The sequence below is a fragment of the Pholcus phalangioides genome, unplaced genomic scaffold, assembly GCF_987345545.1.
Source record: "Pholcus phalangioides strain wild (caught in Gottingen) unplaced genomic scaffold, Ppha-v1.0 ptg000009l_1, whole genome shotgun sequence".
NCBI lineage: Eukaryota > Metazoa > Arthropoda > Arachnida > Araneae > Pholcidae > Pholcus > Pholcus phalangioides.
Window position 1 is genome coordinate 23,499,237 of NW_028301602.1, and position 18,664 is coordinate 23,517,900.

An 18,664-nucleotide genomic window follows, 5' to 3' on the forward strand; every position below is an offset into this window, starting at 1 on the left:
AAGGGATTTTAATTATGGTGTGGGCATTAATGATTATCGTAGCCAAGAGAATGCTTGAAATGTAAATTTACTGTAATTAAATATAATTATAAAAAAATTCTTTCAAGATCAAATCGATAAAAATATTTATTTTTCCTTTTCAGACCCTGGCGCTAAAAATGTGTGTGGGTTGCTTTTCTCAATACAGAATGTTTTTCCTTTGGAATTCAGGGGTGTTGAGTCCTAATAATTTTAATTTAAATCCATTAATCTTAAAGGATTGTGTAAGTTTTGAGTTAGAAACATGGTGACTATGAACTTTGAGGGCTTTCATCAGAGGGCAGCAATTAAAATTGAACTTTCGAGAGGTTTTAAGATGGTTTCCTCCTAAAGAGAAAGTGCCTCCGGAAAAAGTGTGATTTATTACATAAAATTGAATAATAAAATTCTGGAAAAAATTGTATGTAAAGATGAATATATATACCCTGCATTATCTTGGTTGAAAAAAAATTAAACGAAATAAATTCACAAAAAAAGGAAAACAAAAACAGTTTTATAATTTGAAAAATTAAAGATATGCTGGCAATTATAGTTTTAATGCATTTGGAGTGTCAAAACTGCACACAAACACGTTTTGAAAATTCCAAAACATGAATGCTCGGGTCTGAAAATTTTATACTCTATCGTCTCGAACAATTCTTTTAGTCTCATTGTTTTGTTAAAGAATAAAATACTGATAATAATTCTCATCATATACTAATCATATTATCTTCACTGTTTCAAAACAAATTATATTTTATAATTATTTGGTAAGATTATCTTCTCTCGGTTGAAAATTCTCATATTAGGATTTTAATAAAATTTTATAAAAACAATCAACCAATACTGTGGAATTATTATTTGAATATCTGATACATATATATAAGGAGGAGGACAAAAGGAGCTGACAGCGTTCTAGCCTATGGCCACGGAATCAACCTTATAAATTACTGAAAAAATCAAACTAAGAGCGAGGACTAAAAAAATCTTAATCTGGGAGGGGAGGGCTCTTCTCTCTACTAGAAAATAGAGGGAAGAATGACCTAAAAGATATTCCAACTCAATCCCATCGTTTGAATAATCATTGCAACATAGGCAAAATTTTAAATAATACAGTAAAAGTCCGTTATAACGAGAGCTCACAAATCACATGAAAAATTATCGTAATAATGGCTTCTAGTTATATATAAGCGAATTCCAATATTTGCTCTGTCAGGTAATAAATTGTTAAAAATTCCTGATTAAGGTATATTGTAATCGTCTTTGGTATAAATCAGTGTTCTTCAATCTTTTACAAATGCGGACCGATGAAAGAATGTAGTTGAAAAATTTCGTGGAAATGGAAGAAATAGTAGCAGAAAAAAAATGAATAAATAAGAAAAGTAATTTGTTGACTAGCAAAAATTAGTAAATAGGAAAAATAACAAATAAATAAGAGAAATATAATAAATAATTAGATGAAATTTAATAAATGTTGACGTGAAATAACTTGATCAGGAAAAAAGCAAATAAATACCATTACTAGAAAACAAGTTTGCGGACTGGCTAAAAAATAAGACAAGCGATTGGAGGAGCAAAAAAAAAAATAATAATTTGGAGAAATAATTTGGATATTAAGAAGTCACCAACGAATAAGGCAAATACACGAGTCCTAATACACCAATGGGTGCCGTCTTCAGAGGAAAATTCAACCGCTAGTCACGCTGACCGAGTTTCCCACTTGGGTTGAATACCAAATCATAACACTCAATTGCTCAGCGGGAAAAGTACGTCTGTTCACTTCAAACAACTTTTTCCGCTGAGAAATTGAGCGTTATGATTTGGTATTCAACCCAAGTGGGAAACTCGGTCAGCGTGACTAGTGATTAAATTTTCCTCTGAAGACGGCACCCATTGGTGTTGAAATGTATTAGGACTTTTTGTATTTTCGTGTATTTGCCTTATTCGTTGGTGACTTCTTAGGCAAAGTTGATCAACTCTTCCAAATAATTTGGAGCCGAGAAAAAAGATAAATAGAAGAAATAATTTGCGGACCAGAAAAATATAAATAATAATAAGAAAAATAATTTGAGTGTCGGCCAAACACGAATGAGGGAAATTGTTTACAGATATGCTGATGGGCAAAGATACAATTAAAAATGAATATGGAGGAAAAAGGTATTATATTCAAATAAATCTATAATTACTTAGCGGGTGTATGAATTGGCAGAAGATTTCCGCGGACCAGAGGTTGAACAACAATCCCAGACTCTAAATTAATTTTTGGGTTCATAGCAGTTTACTCTCTTACACGTTTTTGCATAGAATTTCGTCTTCTCCAAGCCGAATGGCCGCAATTTAAATTTTCTAATTTCACGATTCAAATTATGAATTCCATGGCTTTGTAGCTCTTTCCGCTGATCAAAAGGTGTTTCTTAGCGGGATTTATCCAGCCATATGGAAACGGTCAAAGTAAAAGATAACCATAATATTATAAGTCACTGGAAATGAAGCAAGTCTAATTAAGTCGTTACATGCTTCGAACGTATATCGGGAAAACCTAAGAATCGCAAGAGTGTGGTTAAAAATGTGACTTTTCTGCGTCTATCCCCTGCTAGAAATACCTCCTAATAATGTTCAAGAGGAGCTTGGGCGATGGTAAAAATGGTCATGCTAATATCCATCCTTTCTTACATTTCTAAATAGATAGAAAAGGAAAAAATACCGTTTTCGAGAAATTTGTTGAAGCTATAGCGAATGCTCTCTAATTTTGTACACTCTATAAACGAATGTTTTTAGTATCTTTGAAAATCTCTTGCAAATCTATCAACATAGCGATATTCCCGTCATAAGCCGTACTCGTTACATCGGACTTTTACTGTAATAACAACGAGTCAAAATGTATCATATAAGTTCAATTCATAACCTGCATGAACATCGGCTTTCCTGTGAACACTTTGCTAACCCTTTGTCGTTATCCCGAAAAAATCTTCAAAATAAGCAATAAAATACATCATACTGTATACGTACACTAAAATACTTCCATAACATTGTGTAATGATATCCATACACGCATACATGAACATATACGGAATAACAAGTGAGTTATGCCATGCAAAAGCGACGGCTGAGCAATTTTTTTTTCCCATAAATATCACCGTTATTTACATTATATGTATTAATAAAATAAAAGAGAAAAAAAATTACGTATTATTACTTTTTTTCGACCTTACATTATAATTGCGCACAATACTGACAAGCGAACGATAAAAAGCACGCGGCGCACACATTTGTCTTTTTTTTTTATTTCCCAAAATAGCTATTATCACATACACGAGCATTTAAGTACGTACTGAAGTCACAAAATATTGTTTTCTCTACTCTCTACAAAAATGTATATGAAGCACCTTTTGTGGAGAACGTTTTCTTTATTTTATTTTACAGATAAATCGAACTGATTTCGTACATTTCAGTCCGTGTACTGCGTATTTCATGCACAAAGCGAATGTTTTTCCAATGTAGTATAACCGTATTGCCCAACAGTTCTGTATAGCGAAACATCGAACTGTGTAAAAACAAATTAATCTACGCATATATAATAAGCACTCGTAGAATTTAAAATATCATGTATGGATTTGAGTACATTCTGAACTAAGAAAATTCTATTCAAAATAATGCATTTGTCAAGTTCAAAAGAATGGATGATGTAATGTTTCATGATCTCTGACTAATCTAAGTGTGAAATCAAATAAATAAATATTGTGTATAAATAAAATACTTATCTAGAGTTATTCAAGTATGTACAGACGTTGATAATCATACATGGTATGAATATTTGCTGGAAGATATTCATAACAAAAGGGATAATTATTCACTGGTAAATAGCTTTGTTAAAATCGGATGGTGGTAAACATGGCCTTTAATATTATTCTAGTATTTCTATCGCAATACATTCATAGAATGTGTGTATCCTATTAACCAGTTTTGATATTTTAATTTTCTGGTACAACTCTCATGTAGAGCATGAGAAGCAATGCAGACAGAAATATTCAATTATCAAGATTTGTTTTATGATTTCTTGAGCTAATTAAATAAAAAAACCTTGATGGTAATTATCAATTATTTCGCCTGTAAAGCCGGGTTTTCCTAGCAGTAGAATTTCTGCGCCGTGTGCAGCGTGACAATGCTGATTGGTTAAAAACCTGAAATTCAAGTTTTTTTGTCCAATCAGTGTTTTCACGGTGCAAATGCTGTAGAAACCTGTTCCTAGAAAAACCAGGCTTAAGATATCATGCATGATTAGGGTTGCCAGAAGTTCCATAATTGCGTGATTGCCCTGTTTTCCGAACAAATACCTCAAAGGTTTTCCGATACTCTATATTTCAGTTTTTCAGGGGAATATGTTCTTAATGTGTGTTATTAAAAAAAGCTAAGAGGTGTTCTCCAACAGCGAAATAGGCTCAAAAACTTTTGTTTCGTTAATTCATTCGCAAAAATATGTATCTATATATATTACACGGTCAAAGCCTATATTTATGTATGCCAGTTTATCCAGCCATTGACCAATTTTGGGTCTTTGGCCAGCCAGTTCGCTAAGTGGCTGGAAATCCCTGCTAAAGAAAAAGCACGATGCGTCGTCATCGACAAGTTGTCGTTTTTTTTTTTATATTTATGGCCACGCACACACACATGCGCACGCATGCATGCATGCACACTTTCGGACAATGTCCGAAATTACACAGAAATTCAGGCATTGGCCTGGTGAACTGGTCGGCCAGTTCGAGAACTACTTCACCGCACACCAACTCCGGTCATATATCGCCATACGGTAATTTCCAACCAGTAGAGTTGGGTGGGAAATGAAGGCTCTCCATCCATCGGTGGCTCTGTAGGTACCGCTCCCAGTTCGGGAACTGGCACATTTCGGGCTTTCGCATATATACATTGAAGGTAAGTAGAGAAAAAAATTGTAGTTCTAGAAGTGTAGTGAAATTTTTAACTACCTTATAGTGGCGTCATCTATTGAAGAGAAAGGAAAGGGAAATTTTAGACTACTGTTATATTTAGGGCTACCAGGTTTTGGAAAACTGAGACAGGAGGGCGCGTACGCTTGATAATGTCGCTTTCCCCAATTTTCGCAACAGATGACATCACTTTCCTTCCAAAAAAAAGTAACCACCACCACCACCTCACAATTTTTCCTCAACTAAAACAGAACCGCTATACTGTATATGTTACGGAAATTTGATATACCCGGTTATTATGCATAATCATTGGCTATTATGCGTAGTTATAAAAAAAAGTTATTCGAACTCACCCGATAAGATGTCAACAAAGAAAGGGACAGATATTAATGATATAGTAGATGTTTGTAGAACTGTCATAATCTGCAAAAATTAATACTTCGCTCCTGCAGTTGTTAACCTTCTTTAATGTTACCGTCCATTGGTTAATTTTTTTCCCTTCTGCATTTCAGACCAGGTGGAAATGAGGAATAGGATGATGACGGCCAAAAAGCTATACAATAGTCTTTGACTTGAAACGCCTCGACATTTTGACATATGCCTAGCACAGACATTATGAGTTGGAGAAAAGAAGGAAAAACAATTACGATCTCTCCCCCTCACTTTTAATGAATTGTGCCCACCTTTTGGTCAGTTTTATTACTTCGCCTGGAGCAAGGAGGAGGATTTCTTTCTATACCATCAGAATTTTTTTTAATATTTTCGGATTTTTTTTTCTCTTTGCCAGAGGAATAGCCTATGGAGGTGTTTGCATCCTACTTTCTTTATTCTGAATGGAATAGGTAGACCTCCTACTTCAGTGCACAGCATCTTCTGTTGATGAGCAAATAATGGCATTCTCAAAATGGATATTGGGGGTTTTCTTCTTCCAGAGTGTTTTCGATTGTATTTTACGTGTTCCTGGGGCAAACTGAACCATGGTTAGAATAGCATCTGACCGGTTTGGAGACAGATTTGATTCGTCTGGGAATTTAGAGGGCGGTGGTCAAAGTGTGTAAAAATGTGAGTGTGGAGGGACACACAGGCAAACACCATGCCAATGAAGAGATATACTGTACGTTTCGGAGTGAAGAAAAGATAAGAGATTGATACTGGAAATCTGAAAAACAGGACAAAAGGACAAATTTTCTAAAACGTAGAAGGAAGCTTGAAATGATACCAAAAAGGAGGATTATATTGGATAATTGTTATATTGGATTTTAAGTAAATATTATTGGATTTTCATAGTTCACGTGATTATGCGTATTGATTTGTGCAGCCATCTATACTGCAAGTTCATAACTCTATGGAAAATGTAACTTGTATTTTAGTATTGGAAATCTGGCAACCGTTTGTTCAGTTTTGCGTAGAAAAACATTCAATATTTGGGTTTTCAAAGCTTGTTCTCCGATAAATTCAGTTTAAATAGCTATTAATAGAAAAAATCAGTATTTTAAATTAATATCAATTTAATAAATTGGTTTTAAACTGTTGAATTACTAATAGTGTTTCTTAAGTTTTGGCGTTTGTTTCACAAAATCCTAGGAAAATTAATTTAACATGAACTTTTGTCTACATTAGCTGGTTTAAGATGTATAGAGGTACCGCAAAAAATGAGATTATTTCATTACGTCTCCCAAGGAAAGGAATCCATACCTTCGAACTCAAATTCATTGAACACCGAATTATTCATGGCAGTTTTCTGTCACATTACATCGTACAGTATATCAGTGCGAGTTACTCTAAAGCCGGGACTACACTATAAAAGTTTGATAAAAGTTCTTCAAAGAAAATAACAACCAATAAGCCTATTGGTTACATGCGCTCGAATGTAACCGATACGCTTTTTCAAAACTTTTATAGTATAATGTTGGCCTTGGATAAGAAATATAGACATCCATTTCCCCCTACACAACAAAATAAAAAATAGTATACACTCATAAAATATATTTTACAATATCATAAAATTACACCTTTATTGTTAAATTTAATTTGCTTTTATTTAATTTTATTATTAATGCTTGTTTCATTATTCTTTTGGGACTATTTTCAAGTGTTTTTAATGTCTAATGTACGAAGAAAAATTAGTTAAATGTATCGTCATAAAATATGTTTTATTTCGGAAATGTTTGTTGAATATAGAGTATTAACTAAAACAAAAGTGTGTAGTAAATGGACAAACTCTACCGTATAAAACAATGAATTATATTAATCATAAAATAACATTGTGTGAGATCCTGCATACATCAGAATCCGACATTGTGAGAGTTTTTCAAGCCCCCTCTATATATTTTCTTTCAAAGAGCATCTCGGATTACTGATGTCTCGAAATTTTGATCATCTGATTGATCATAACACCGTTTCGATCTCAGCAATCTGAGACACTCTCTTCACTGGAAGTGCGTACAGAGGGCCGTACGGGTGCAACGGATGGGTCTTGCCGAATACTGGTGGTGAAGTCAGTCGCCTCGGTTCGTTGCTGGAATAGTAGTCTTTAGTCAGGTCTCTCTTCTGTAGCGGATCGGTCGGCCAAGACCTGCAACAATCATGAGTCATTACACGAGTGATATGAAAATTCTTTTTTTTTGTGAAATAGAAACGATCAAGTGCTTCAATTTTGACTGCTACAGGACTCGGCCGATAATAAATTGCAGCGAGCTGGCATTTTTGAGTTCGTGAGCGTATAATAGGCCAGATTTAATGTTGATGAACACAATGGAGAAATTATGAATCTATTTGAAGCACGAGTTTCTCATTAGATACAGGAGCCATCCATGATGGAGTCAGCATACCTGGGCAGAGGACTACATCGACGGCCCCGTTCAAAGGAGCGACAACTCAGAAAATTGTATTTTTGAGTTAAGCATGCCATGAGAATGGTTGAAATTATCTCTACATACGGCAAAACAGCAACAACTCTAATCTGTACTTATATGCTTCCTCCCGTTATTAAATCTGAGTTTGTGTGTGTGATTCCCATTCAGTTCCATACAAAGCGAATCTTGCAGGTTTCTCAAAACATGGAATTTTGAGTTGCCTTTTTGAAATGGGCAACTATGTAGTACTAGAATGAATATTACACACACACACGCACAACTACCCATTGTATTAGTTAACACTCTGAAGCAGGGATGTACAACCTCCGTTCCGCCAAAAGTTTTATCCGGTAGGCGAAAAATGTTCTGATAGAAAAGTATCAATGCACATACGCACAGCACGATAAACGCCTGGGTTGACCATATTTCCTTCATAAAAATTCCATACGGGTTACCACCAATTATAGCAAAAAATTGTCAAGTTCAAGTAAAGTTTTCAATTATCATTTGATCATTTTCGTCTCACCACGGTCATTTTCTGCACACGAGGGCTAACTAGACGGGGGCGTACAATTTGTTTTTTTCGTCACCGAGATGTTGGTAAGCTAAAACATCGATGTGGGATTCCCTGCAGTAGCAATCTTTTTCTGTGGTCATGTCGCCGATTCTGTTGTACAACCTGCATCAGGAAAGTTTCTGCCAAGGACGAACCGGGTATCGAACTCGTGACACCCCTAAACACCCTTTGGTACGTTAAGAGAGTATCTTATCTACGGGGGCTACCGCGCCCTTTCCAATTACCGTAGAAACAATTGTTACATGCAAGTAAAATCACCTAGTTACAGCAAAAAATAAAAAATAAATAAAGTGCCATAGGTAAGTAAAGTTGCTGATTAGAGCCAAAAAAATTGTCAGAAGCAAGTAAAATTGTTCATTGCAACCAAAAACATATTGTCAAATTCAAATAAAATTACCTACTAATACAGTCGAAAAAATTGTCAAAGGCATTAATTTATTATTCAAGAAAATAAACTTCATTCTTGTTTTCAAAACTTCAAGTAAGTCTCGTTGAAAACAAGGGAAGAAATGGGACATTTTAAGAAAATGTTGGGAAGACGAAAATGACTGGAATGTCACGTAAAATTACATACAAATTTCTGACTCTCGAGCAGCAAAAATACCTCATATCTGGCTCGGGACTCAAAACGTCGAGCGCCTCTGCTCTACAGATTAACATGTATATACCGAAGACTTTTCTTGCAACATTATTTTGTTAACGTACATATAAAACTGTAAATAACTATTATTTTATTTTTAGGACAGGCAAAGAAATACTTTAATTAGAGAAATACATATCAGGATTAAACTGCCATTAAATTATGTAGCCGCTACATGAATTAAACAATATGTTTCGTGGACCTGTACCGGTCCTAGATCAGAGGTTGGAGAATATTGGATTGGTCTATAGACATTATTTTATACACCATCCGATCACCAGCATGCAGAGGCGGATTTAACGGCGGGATCACCGGGCGCGCGCCCGCGACATCTGAAGGACCTCGAAAAACCCCAAACTTTACACTTTTTTTCTAATTTGAGGGGCCCAATATTTTCTTTTTCGCCCGGGGCCTCAACTGACTTTAATCCGCCACTGCCAGCATCCTATCTCGCTAATGAGATATGGTGGATCTCTCCCCTGGTATAGGCCCGGCCATTTCATTCCCGTTCATGCCACTTTTATTAAATCGTCATATTGTGATTACTATGGTCAACTTTGCTCTGGTGTGTGACAACAATTCAGCGAAAGCACATTTCAACATGATCCGGGCACCAGCTCATACTACTCGTCTGGTACCCAGTTGGTTTCTTTGAATATGAGTTCAGGGATAGAACTTACTTGGTCAAAGTCCTCACATAAATCTTATTGAGCATCTTTCAGGATTGTCGCCCTTTCCACAACGGCCAAAATCCATGTCAGAATAGGTCTCAGCTTTTTTGAAAGATTGTCATCCTTTTCTGATCCCAAGCATTAAAAAAATTGGTGCATAGTATTCTTTATAAAGGAATAACTTCCATCGCAATGAAAGTGACTCACATGTTACCAATTTTTTGCTGTGTGCGTGTGTGCCATTAATTTGAAACGTGGTGTTTGGATGATCATGATCACAGACATTGTTACAATGGAATATCATAACTTACCGCCTTTCCGTCCTGTCCGGTAGGACGATCCCTCCGCTTCCTCTGATTTCAGCTTCGAGCTGCTGAATCTTGAGCTTGGCCACGTCCAGCTCATGCTTAGTCTTCCATAGTGCCGTATCGCATACGGGATCCTTGCATCTGTGATGCTTTATTAGATCCGTCGCTTCGAATACAGCGCCTCGGAAGCTCAGGGATTTCCCCATACTCTGAGAAATCAAATACAACAAAATGACAAGGATTCAGTACTGATCATACATCATTAAGAGTTATCTAATTAATTATTCGTGTCATCAATACCGACTACTGCCCGAGTCAAAGTCAGTTGGGAAAATTAACTGCAAATCCAGAATTAGAAATTCATATATTTGCTAAGGGGGGTCATAATTTCCCAAACATTAGTGAGTGAAATTGTTCCAGAATTTCCCCATCGCTGAAAGTTCGTAGCTTAACACATCTCGAGAGGAAATGGATTATGCGAGAGAAAGCTTTCGTGACTTCGAGGAATTTGAATTTTCTCCGCAGCTGCGCGTTGATTATGATATGCGTTCTCGAGAACATTCCGTGACTTCTCCTCGGCCCCGGATTTATGCTCTCAGATCACGGAAGAGACGCGTTTAAACCGGATCGAATTGGAAGCCGATTTAACCAAAAGACTGTTAGTTATGAATCCTTTAAAGAGCCATAAATTGAACTGATTCATCTGCATAATAAGCTATTTTCCCCCCAAAATATATAATTCCACAGTTTCTCGGACTCGTTTTAAACTTGTATAATTTTTTTCTTAGGAAATAGCTATTTCTTATGAATTCTATAATTAAATTTAAAACGAGGAAATAAAAAAAGAGTATAACAAAATACTTAAACCGAATTAGACATGATTTTTTTTCACAAACACTACACTTTGTATATTAGAATGTGCAAAGGTTCATTTCTCCGCAACTTCGGTGCAGTGTGCATTTAGAAATTCGTAACAGGAAAACACAATCAGTTACTGTGTTCTACGGAAGTGCTGCCATCTAATTGAGTGATGTTGAAGAAAAAGGGTGAATGTTTTTCTTTATTTCTATTCTTCACAGGTTATACAGGGCGTCCTGTAAGTACTAGCATGGTCTTTATCTCATCAACCGTCCATCGTAGCGGTATGATTTCAGCTTAAAAAATACTCAAAAGGCATTTAAAAATTTCCCTGTAGCAGTTTTGAGAATGAAGATGCAGTGTGTAACAAAATAAAAGTCTAAATTGTTATACGGCTGCCCTGTGCTTTAAGTTCCGATCGAAAAGTTTCTGCCCTGTTTCTTCTGATGCCAACGAAAAAAAAATCCCTTGTTTCCAAGTGCAATATTTAGACATATTCAAATTAAAAAAAAATGGAGAAAATTTGGAAAAGAACAGCGTTAAATGCAGAAAAACCGTTTTACCCACATTTAACGCTGTTCTTTCCATAATTTTTCCTCCGTTTTTCGAATTTGAATATCTCTGTGAATATTGCACGTAAATACAGGGAGTTTTTTCTTGTTGGCAACAACTTCCTAATTGAAAGTTAGTGCACGGGGGGAGGGCGTATAAAAACTTAAATTTTTCATTTTGTCACACACTACATCTCAATTCTCAAAACTGGTACAGAAATTTTTTGAATGCTTGTTGAGCATTTCTTTAAATTGAAATCATACTTCTACGATAGACGGATGATAAGATTGTAAGGTTTTCCCCATTGGGAAGGAGCATGATGGGAGTAGAAAGCGTGGGTGGGGGAGAAACGCCCTCGACGAAGAGAAAGGAAGCTTGGTGTGTTTTCGGTTAGTTAGAGAGTGGCTCCTGTGGACTCAGGAGGTAATTTCAAAGGCTCGCTGTAAGCGAGGAGGACGTGTTAATAGTATAACGTTTATTGTGATAAAGCATGATTAAACCAAATATTATATATAAAAGTGGCAGAGAGTGCTTATGATTGTGTGTGGCAATTATTCATTGAAAACGAACCCTACATAGTGGTGTCAGCAGTGCGGTCAGTAGAACTATACTGAATGGAAACTGACTATTTTGTGCGAAGGTGATCGCAGGAATAAATCATCGTTAAGCGGTTGACAAAATAGAAGGATCAGGACTGATCACTTGGCGTGGCTGATCACACATTGGGTGGTCACCAGTGTCTCAGGACATCGGAATATTTATGTGAAAGTTCGACCATCGGCAGAAACGAACGAGCATCAAGACTTTCGCCTATACTGAGGTGAGCGGTCACATTTTTTTTGTTTGTTAGGCGAAACCGAACTATTTTCGTACAGTAATTTCATTAGATACTGATTTAAGAAAAGAAAAAATACAAAAAATGGCCATCTTTGCCAGGGGACGAAAAGAGGACCTGCTGATTTTAGCAGATGAGTTACGGGTGGAAGTCCCCAAAGCCGCAAAGGTTGTGGATTTGAAAGAGCTAATCATGAAAAGCCCTCATTATGAACCAGAATTTGTGAAAGAATTACTAAATAGTATTATCGATGAAAGAACAGAGCGAGAAGCAAGAAACCACGAATTAGAGGTAGAGAGAATAAAACATAATGAAAGACGTGGAACACGTGGAAATAATGATTTTATTGGGTATTTGAATTTAATGAAAGGTGTAATACCAGAGGTGACGGAAAACATAGAGGATTGGCCTTTTTTCTTTCATCAAGCAGAGACTATATTCAAGTTGTATGAGGTCCCGGAGGAATACCATGGGAAAATTATACTATGCATTTTGAAGGGGAAGGCTGGATGCATAAGTATGAGGCAGGCAGAACCCGATTTTGATGATTACAACAGAATCAAAGAGATGATTTTGAAGGACTTTCAAATCACTCCCATTGAGCATAAAAAGAATCTAGATACAATGAAAAGGAAAACGAAGGAAACGTGTAGTCAATATGCGGTCAGGGTGGAAACAGCTGTAGATTTATACCTCAAGTCGAGGGAAGTTAGCACATTTGAGGATTTGAAACAATTGGTCATCGTTGATAAAATTAAGGAAAGCCTGTCCCCAAACATCAGAACCTATATACAGTTGAAAGAAACAGACGGTTGGTTAGATGCAGTCAAACTCGCGAAAGAAGTAGATAATTACACGAGTGCGACAAATAATAGCGGTTCACATTCAGAAAATTTTTCTGACATAGGATGTTATGATAACCAACAGAATAGATATTTTCGTGAGCATGACCATGGAAAGAAATATTCTGATCAGAAGCCACTTCGAGGGGAAGGTTGTTTCATTTGTTCGTCAAGATTCCATGTAAAAAGAAACTGTCCTGAAAATAAGAACAGAGTCAGCATGAGTAATAGAAGAGCAGGTAATTTGGATACTAGAGTCAACCAGATAGAAACGGAAAGTGTACCACAAGATACAGAAGCGTTTTCAGTAACGGGAATCGGTATCAGTGACGATATCAGACAGGATTCCGGATATATCCAATCTATCACCGCATTGAAGAGAATGAAAGTTAGCATTGAGGGAAAAATTGTGAATGCATTGATTGATTCAGGTTGCCAAATTTCTGTCTTAAGAGAAGATTTGGTCCCCCGCTACAAGACAGAGTCTAAAGCAAAGACATATTTGAAACCTGCATTCGGAAAGCCTGTTTTGGCAGGTTTGAGACACATCAATCTGGCCATTCCCAGAACGGACAAAACAAGTGTAGTCCACCACAGAGCTATTTTGTGCGCTATTACACCCCACATAAGTGAGGAGGCCATATTACATCCACAAATTATCAACTTACTCAAAGGGGAAGTGAAGGTCCAAAAGATCGCAGCTGTGAACAAGAAGCATATAACGAACAACGAAATGCCGGCAAAGCAGGGTGGGAGAGATGGAGTGGATGAGAGGAAAAAACATAAACAGAGCACACCCTCAACCCACGAGAAGAATTTCGAAGAAGCGACCCACTGGTTGCTGAATGGGAGTCAGCAGCGAAGGGTAAGTGAGGATACGGCGGGCTGCGCCCTTCAACAAAGGGGTTGGGGGTTGGTTTTACCAAAGGAAAAAAAAAAGTTTTTTTGCGAAGGGCCCGTGAAACTCCTTTTGAGGGACATTACAAGAGCGCTAAGAAACAAATGACAGAATCTAGTACTCATTTTATTGGGAGGGGATTGTCAAGGATACGAAGGAATTTTGTGTGTGCATGTGAGGCTTGCCAGTTGAGAGGAAAGAACGAAGTCTCAGACAGAGCTTCAATTACTCCATCAGTAGGGGCAGAACAAAAACTCATACTGTCCGACCATCATCACAACACCTGGAAGCGGACACTCCGGGGACAGACAACGTAAGCGCAGACGTGATATCACGTTTACGAACAGAATGAATTGTGTGAACTGAAATAATGAACATTAATGGTTACTTGCGTTTTATTGCAAATTATGTAAATATTTATTGCTATCAGTATCGTGTTATTTGATCATATCCTAGTTTCTATTATCAGTATCAATGCATGTAATCAGATTGTCTTGTAAAATATGTTATGCATATTTCACGCTTAGGAAGGGGGTAATGTAAGGTTTTCCCCATTGGGAAGGAGCATGATGGGAGTAGAAAGCGTGGGTGGGGGAGAAAGGCCCTCGACGAAGAGAAAAGAAGCTTGGTGTGTTTTCGGTTAGTTAGAGAGTGGCTCCTGTGGACTCAGGAGGTAATTTCAAAGGCTCGCTGTAAGCGAGGAGGACGTGTTAATAGTATAACGTTTATTGTGATAAAGCATGATTAAACCAAATATTATATATAAAAGTGGCAGAGAGTGCTTATGATTGTGTGTGGCAATTATTCATTGAAAACGAACCCTACAAAGATGAAGGCCGTTCTAGCACTTACAGGACACCCTTACATAATTTTGAAAATGCAAAGTTTCAAAATCACGAAATCCATTTGTGCAAACCATGTATATCACATTTATTTCATGCATTTCTATTTCATTTCAGAAATTTTATTATTTCAGGTAATGAAATATTTTTCTCTCAAAAGTTAAAAGTTGTTATAATATGATTACAATGTACTCTATCTACTGGAGTTAAAACAGAGGAGAGCGCCGATTTTGCTTTTTACATGGTACGTTTTCTCGCTTTGTTCGTGGATTTTTCTTCGGTCCCATTAAACTTTCTATACCACGTTGTGAGGCAACAAGGCCGTAACTAAAATTTTTCTACCACAGGTTTAGTAGTGTAGTCACACAAACAAATGACCATGACAAGAAGGAGGGTGGCACGAGATGTTTACGCATGCAATAGCAACATTCTTGACTTTACATCTCTTTGAAAATTTCCGGAGATGTTTTATCCCAACATCGTAATTCGAAGGGATGTGAAAAGAAACAATTAAAAAGCGTGATTCCTTCGTGGAAGCAATGCCCCGAAGATTGTACCGAGGCACATTAGGGTGGAGTGGAATCCACAACCACAGACGTTCCTTTTTTTTTTCTTCTTAACCGCAACTTATGCACCTCATAAACATTACTCTAAGGAATTTCTAACATTGGTTACATACCGGAATGTGTTGCTTGTGTGTGTTTATGCGTGGCTGTCAAGTACCGTATTTATGTTGTAAGAATTATTATTGTTTCGTTTTTCACTGCTCTGCACCGCTCACCAACACTGGCCATAGTGCCGTATGACAATTTACTACCGAAAAAAAAAAGAACTATACTGATGTTGCCATCTGTCTTCAATATTTTGAGTGAAAATGATGGCAAATGTCTAAATTTTCATGTTACTTAAGTGTGTTTGCTCAGCGGAGAAGCAACGGTGGCTGTTAAACATTTTAAGGATAAAGTTTCTTTTGAATTAGAACAGCGAGCCCCACTTATTTTTAAAGGCCTCTGTTTAACACTTTATGCATCATAATAGAAGAGATATCTATCATGACAAGCCTGTTATTACAACATTGGCTGGCCCAGATAAGGGTCCAGATAAAAGTCCGTTGTAACGAGTACGTCACACAACGTGAATCTCGCTATTACGAGTAATTCACAAGTGATAGGCAAAGAGCTAGTGTTAAAGATACCAAAATATTCGCTTATAGCAAGTTATTTGTGAATGAAAATCAGAACACATTCGCTATAACGACAACGGAAATTCTCAAAAAGCATGTTTTCCTTCCCCTATCTTTAAAAATTATACATAAAACTTGCCGGAAAGAGTGACATTTTTTTAATATCCTCACCCTATTCATACGTGATTATAAACGGGGATGTCAGTACCTCCCCATAAGTAAGACCACATTTTGTATCTTATCTTCTTATTACCTATATAGGAGAACCCGGGGTAGAACGGGGTGCCAAGTTGAAAATATGCTTTAAAAATACAGTTGGGTTAGTTAAGAGAGCTGCAAATGTTTCTATGAATTTACAATAAAATTTACAATTTAATAATCACAAAAATACAATGATATTGTAAGAAAACAAAACAACAATATATTTTTTTCAAAAACAAAAAATTATGTCATTTGCCCCGTACCCGGGGCAGAACGGGTTGGTAAGGACAAGTAATTATAAAAATTAGTGGAAATGCAGGAAAATTAAGTTTGCTCTATATTTATTTAGTTTTAAGTGACTAGAAAGGTTTAACTACAGTTTTCATTGATTGTGTCCGTTTCTTAAGTCTATTCACAGAATGCACACACTAGGACAGCTTTATCATCTTCGCTGTCTATTTCCACACAGGAATTGTGTGCCCATTTTTTTTGCACATGGAACAAGTGACCCAACCTTCAACTGACTTTTGAGTAAAATTTACCGCAATATAAACATTCACAGTCAGGACAATCCTCAGAATCACTCTCGTTAGTTTTTTGGGTTTTTTCCATTATTTTTTCCTGTCTTCAGGAAATTTTCTTTGATTTGTCAATTCCTAATTTTATTGTCTTTCTTAAATAGTTTTACCCTTGCCCTTTCTTTTGTGTGTGTGTGTTGTTTGGAAAAGTTTTTCCCTCTTTTTCCTTAATAGCGGATTCTAAAACCTGCATGGGGAATCTGTTAAGACAGCGATCTTCCGATTCGTCCTTTCTGCTCTTTCTTTAACTTTTGGAATTGACATTAGAATTTCCGGTGAAACATGAAATGAAGCGGCCTTGTTGTCAGTTGCCATCCAAGAGCACCCAGGAGTGATACAACTAGCCTTATTAAATCGGACCTTGTTAGCTGACGTGTCATCATTAGAGTGTCTTTAGGAATGTCTTTTCTAACTGGTGTGCGAGGCGGAAGGCAATTCCAATTATTCAGTTCCAGCTATGATCACCTCTTCACTTGAAGGCCTGCCAAGTTCGATGTCAGTTGTGTCTACTGGGAGAAAATCGGCTTTGGTGAATATGGATAGGTCAGTTGTCCATAGTCCTGGAGCTTGGAAACCATTAATAGCAGTTTTCATTGTTGCGCTTTGGATAAAAGCTGATCCAAAGAGCGTTGAAATTCGAAAGAGAGTTACGACTTCCCCTGTGTTGTTTCGTAGCCATTTTTGAAGCTCATCGCTGTAATGAAGACTTAAAGGCTTCATAAAAGAAACACCATGTGGCTGAAGTCTGTGGTGAGATCAATGTGGTGGTAGTCTTCCTCGAGTGGTCTACAACCTCAAGGTTCTTGGTATGCGTTGAGTGGACATCTAATATAAGAAGAACCGGAAAAGTCTTTTGATGCCTTAGAAAATTCCACAAATTTTCGAAACCATACAAGAAATAACTTAGCAATCATCCATCCAGTGCTTTACGCTTCAGCCCAACCTCCTGGTGGCGATCATAACTCAAATTCTTTCTGCTTCTTCTTTCGAGGTAAAATGAGCATCGGGAGCATGTAAATTCAACTTGCCGACATACAGACAGGTTACAGTTTGGCGGAATGGGTACGCTCCAGGAACACAATGCAGGTTAGGGTGGTAAGGTCACTCGAGGAAGATACGTAAACAAACGTATAACTGCACGAAACTAAATTAAAACGACAATTAAACGTACTTCCAGCATGTACTAACTATAGTTATAATGTAAGAAAGTATGTGTACCTTACCTTGGTTACAAAAGCACCAGAAGTTACAATACAGGAGCAATAAATCACACAACGGAAACCTCACTCACCAATGCTCAAGAAAGCCAAACTAACATGGCTGCCGTAGTTGCGCAGTAATATGTTGGTCTAGATCTACTTATTTCAACTCACTGGTAGCACCCCCTTGCCACCGAAAAACGTCGAACTTCATTCTGCCCCGGGTTCCCCTACCAGTAGGAGGTGGAAAAACACATTTTATCTGTAGGTGTGTTGGTTGGGCAGGTGAGACACGACCTCTGATTTTGACAGCTTTATTATTTTTCTTGGAAAATCCTCCCCCTCATCCTTTCGTATAATCTTCCAAAACTAGACACATGTTAAACAGGTCCTAATCATTTTTTTCTACCTTGAATGTTATTGGACATTTTGATATTGCAATGAATACTCCAGTTACAGAAACTGCCTCATTCTACAAAATGCGAAATCTTGTTATGCAATCAACATTGAGTATGCGTAAGCAGTTGACTCTAGATAGATGCATATTTTAGCAAAAATAGTTCAAAATAAAAGGTAAATCTATCTGGTTTGTTTCTCTACCGATGTATATGTTTCTACAGTTCAAAAAACTGAAATTCGTTTATAAAGGGAACTCCATTATAAC

General features: G+C 36.9%; 1 protein-coding gene across 1 annotated transcript in view; it reads right to left on the reverse strand.

Moving 5' to 3' along the window:
- Positions 1-1,732: 1,732 nt before the first annotated feature.
- LOC149082556 (glutamate receptor ionotropic, NMDA 2B-like) overlaps positions 1,733-18,664 on the reverse strand; it is a 226,025-nt gene continuing 209,093 nt past the window's right edge. The window contains exons 15-16 of the mRNA XM_089235799.1: positions 10,016-10,221; positions 1,733-7,536 (exon numbers count right to left, since the gene is read on the reverse strand). Of these exons, the coding sequence (XP_089091925.1) occupies positions 7,350-7,536; positions 10,016-10,221 (393 nt within the window). The 3' untranslated portion in view covers positions 1,733-7,349. The remainder of the gene's footprint in view (positions 7,537-10,015; positions 10,222-18,664) is intronic.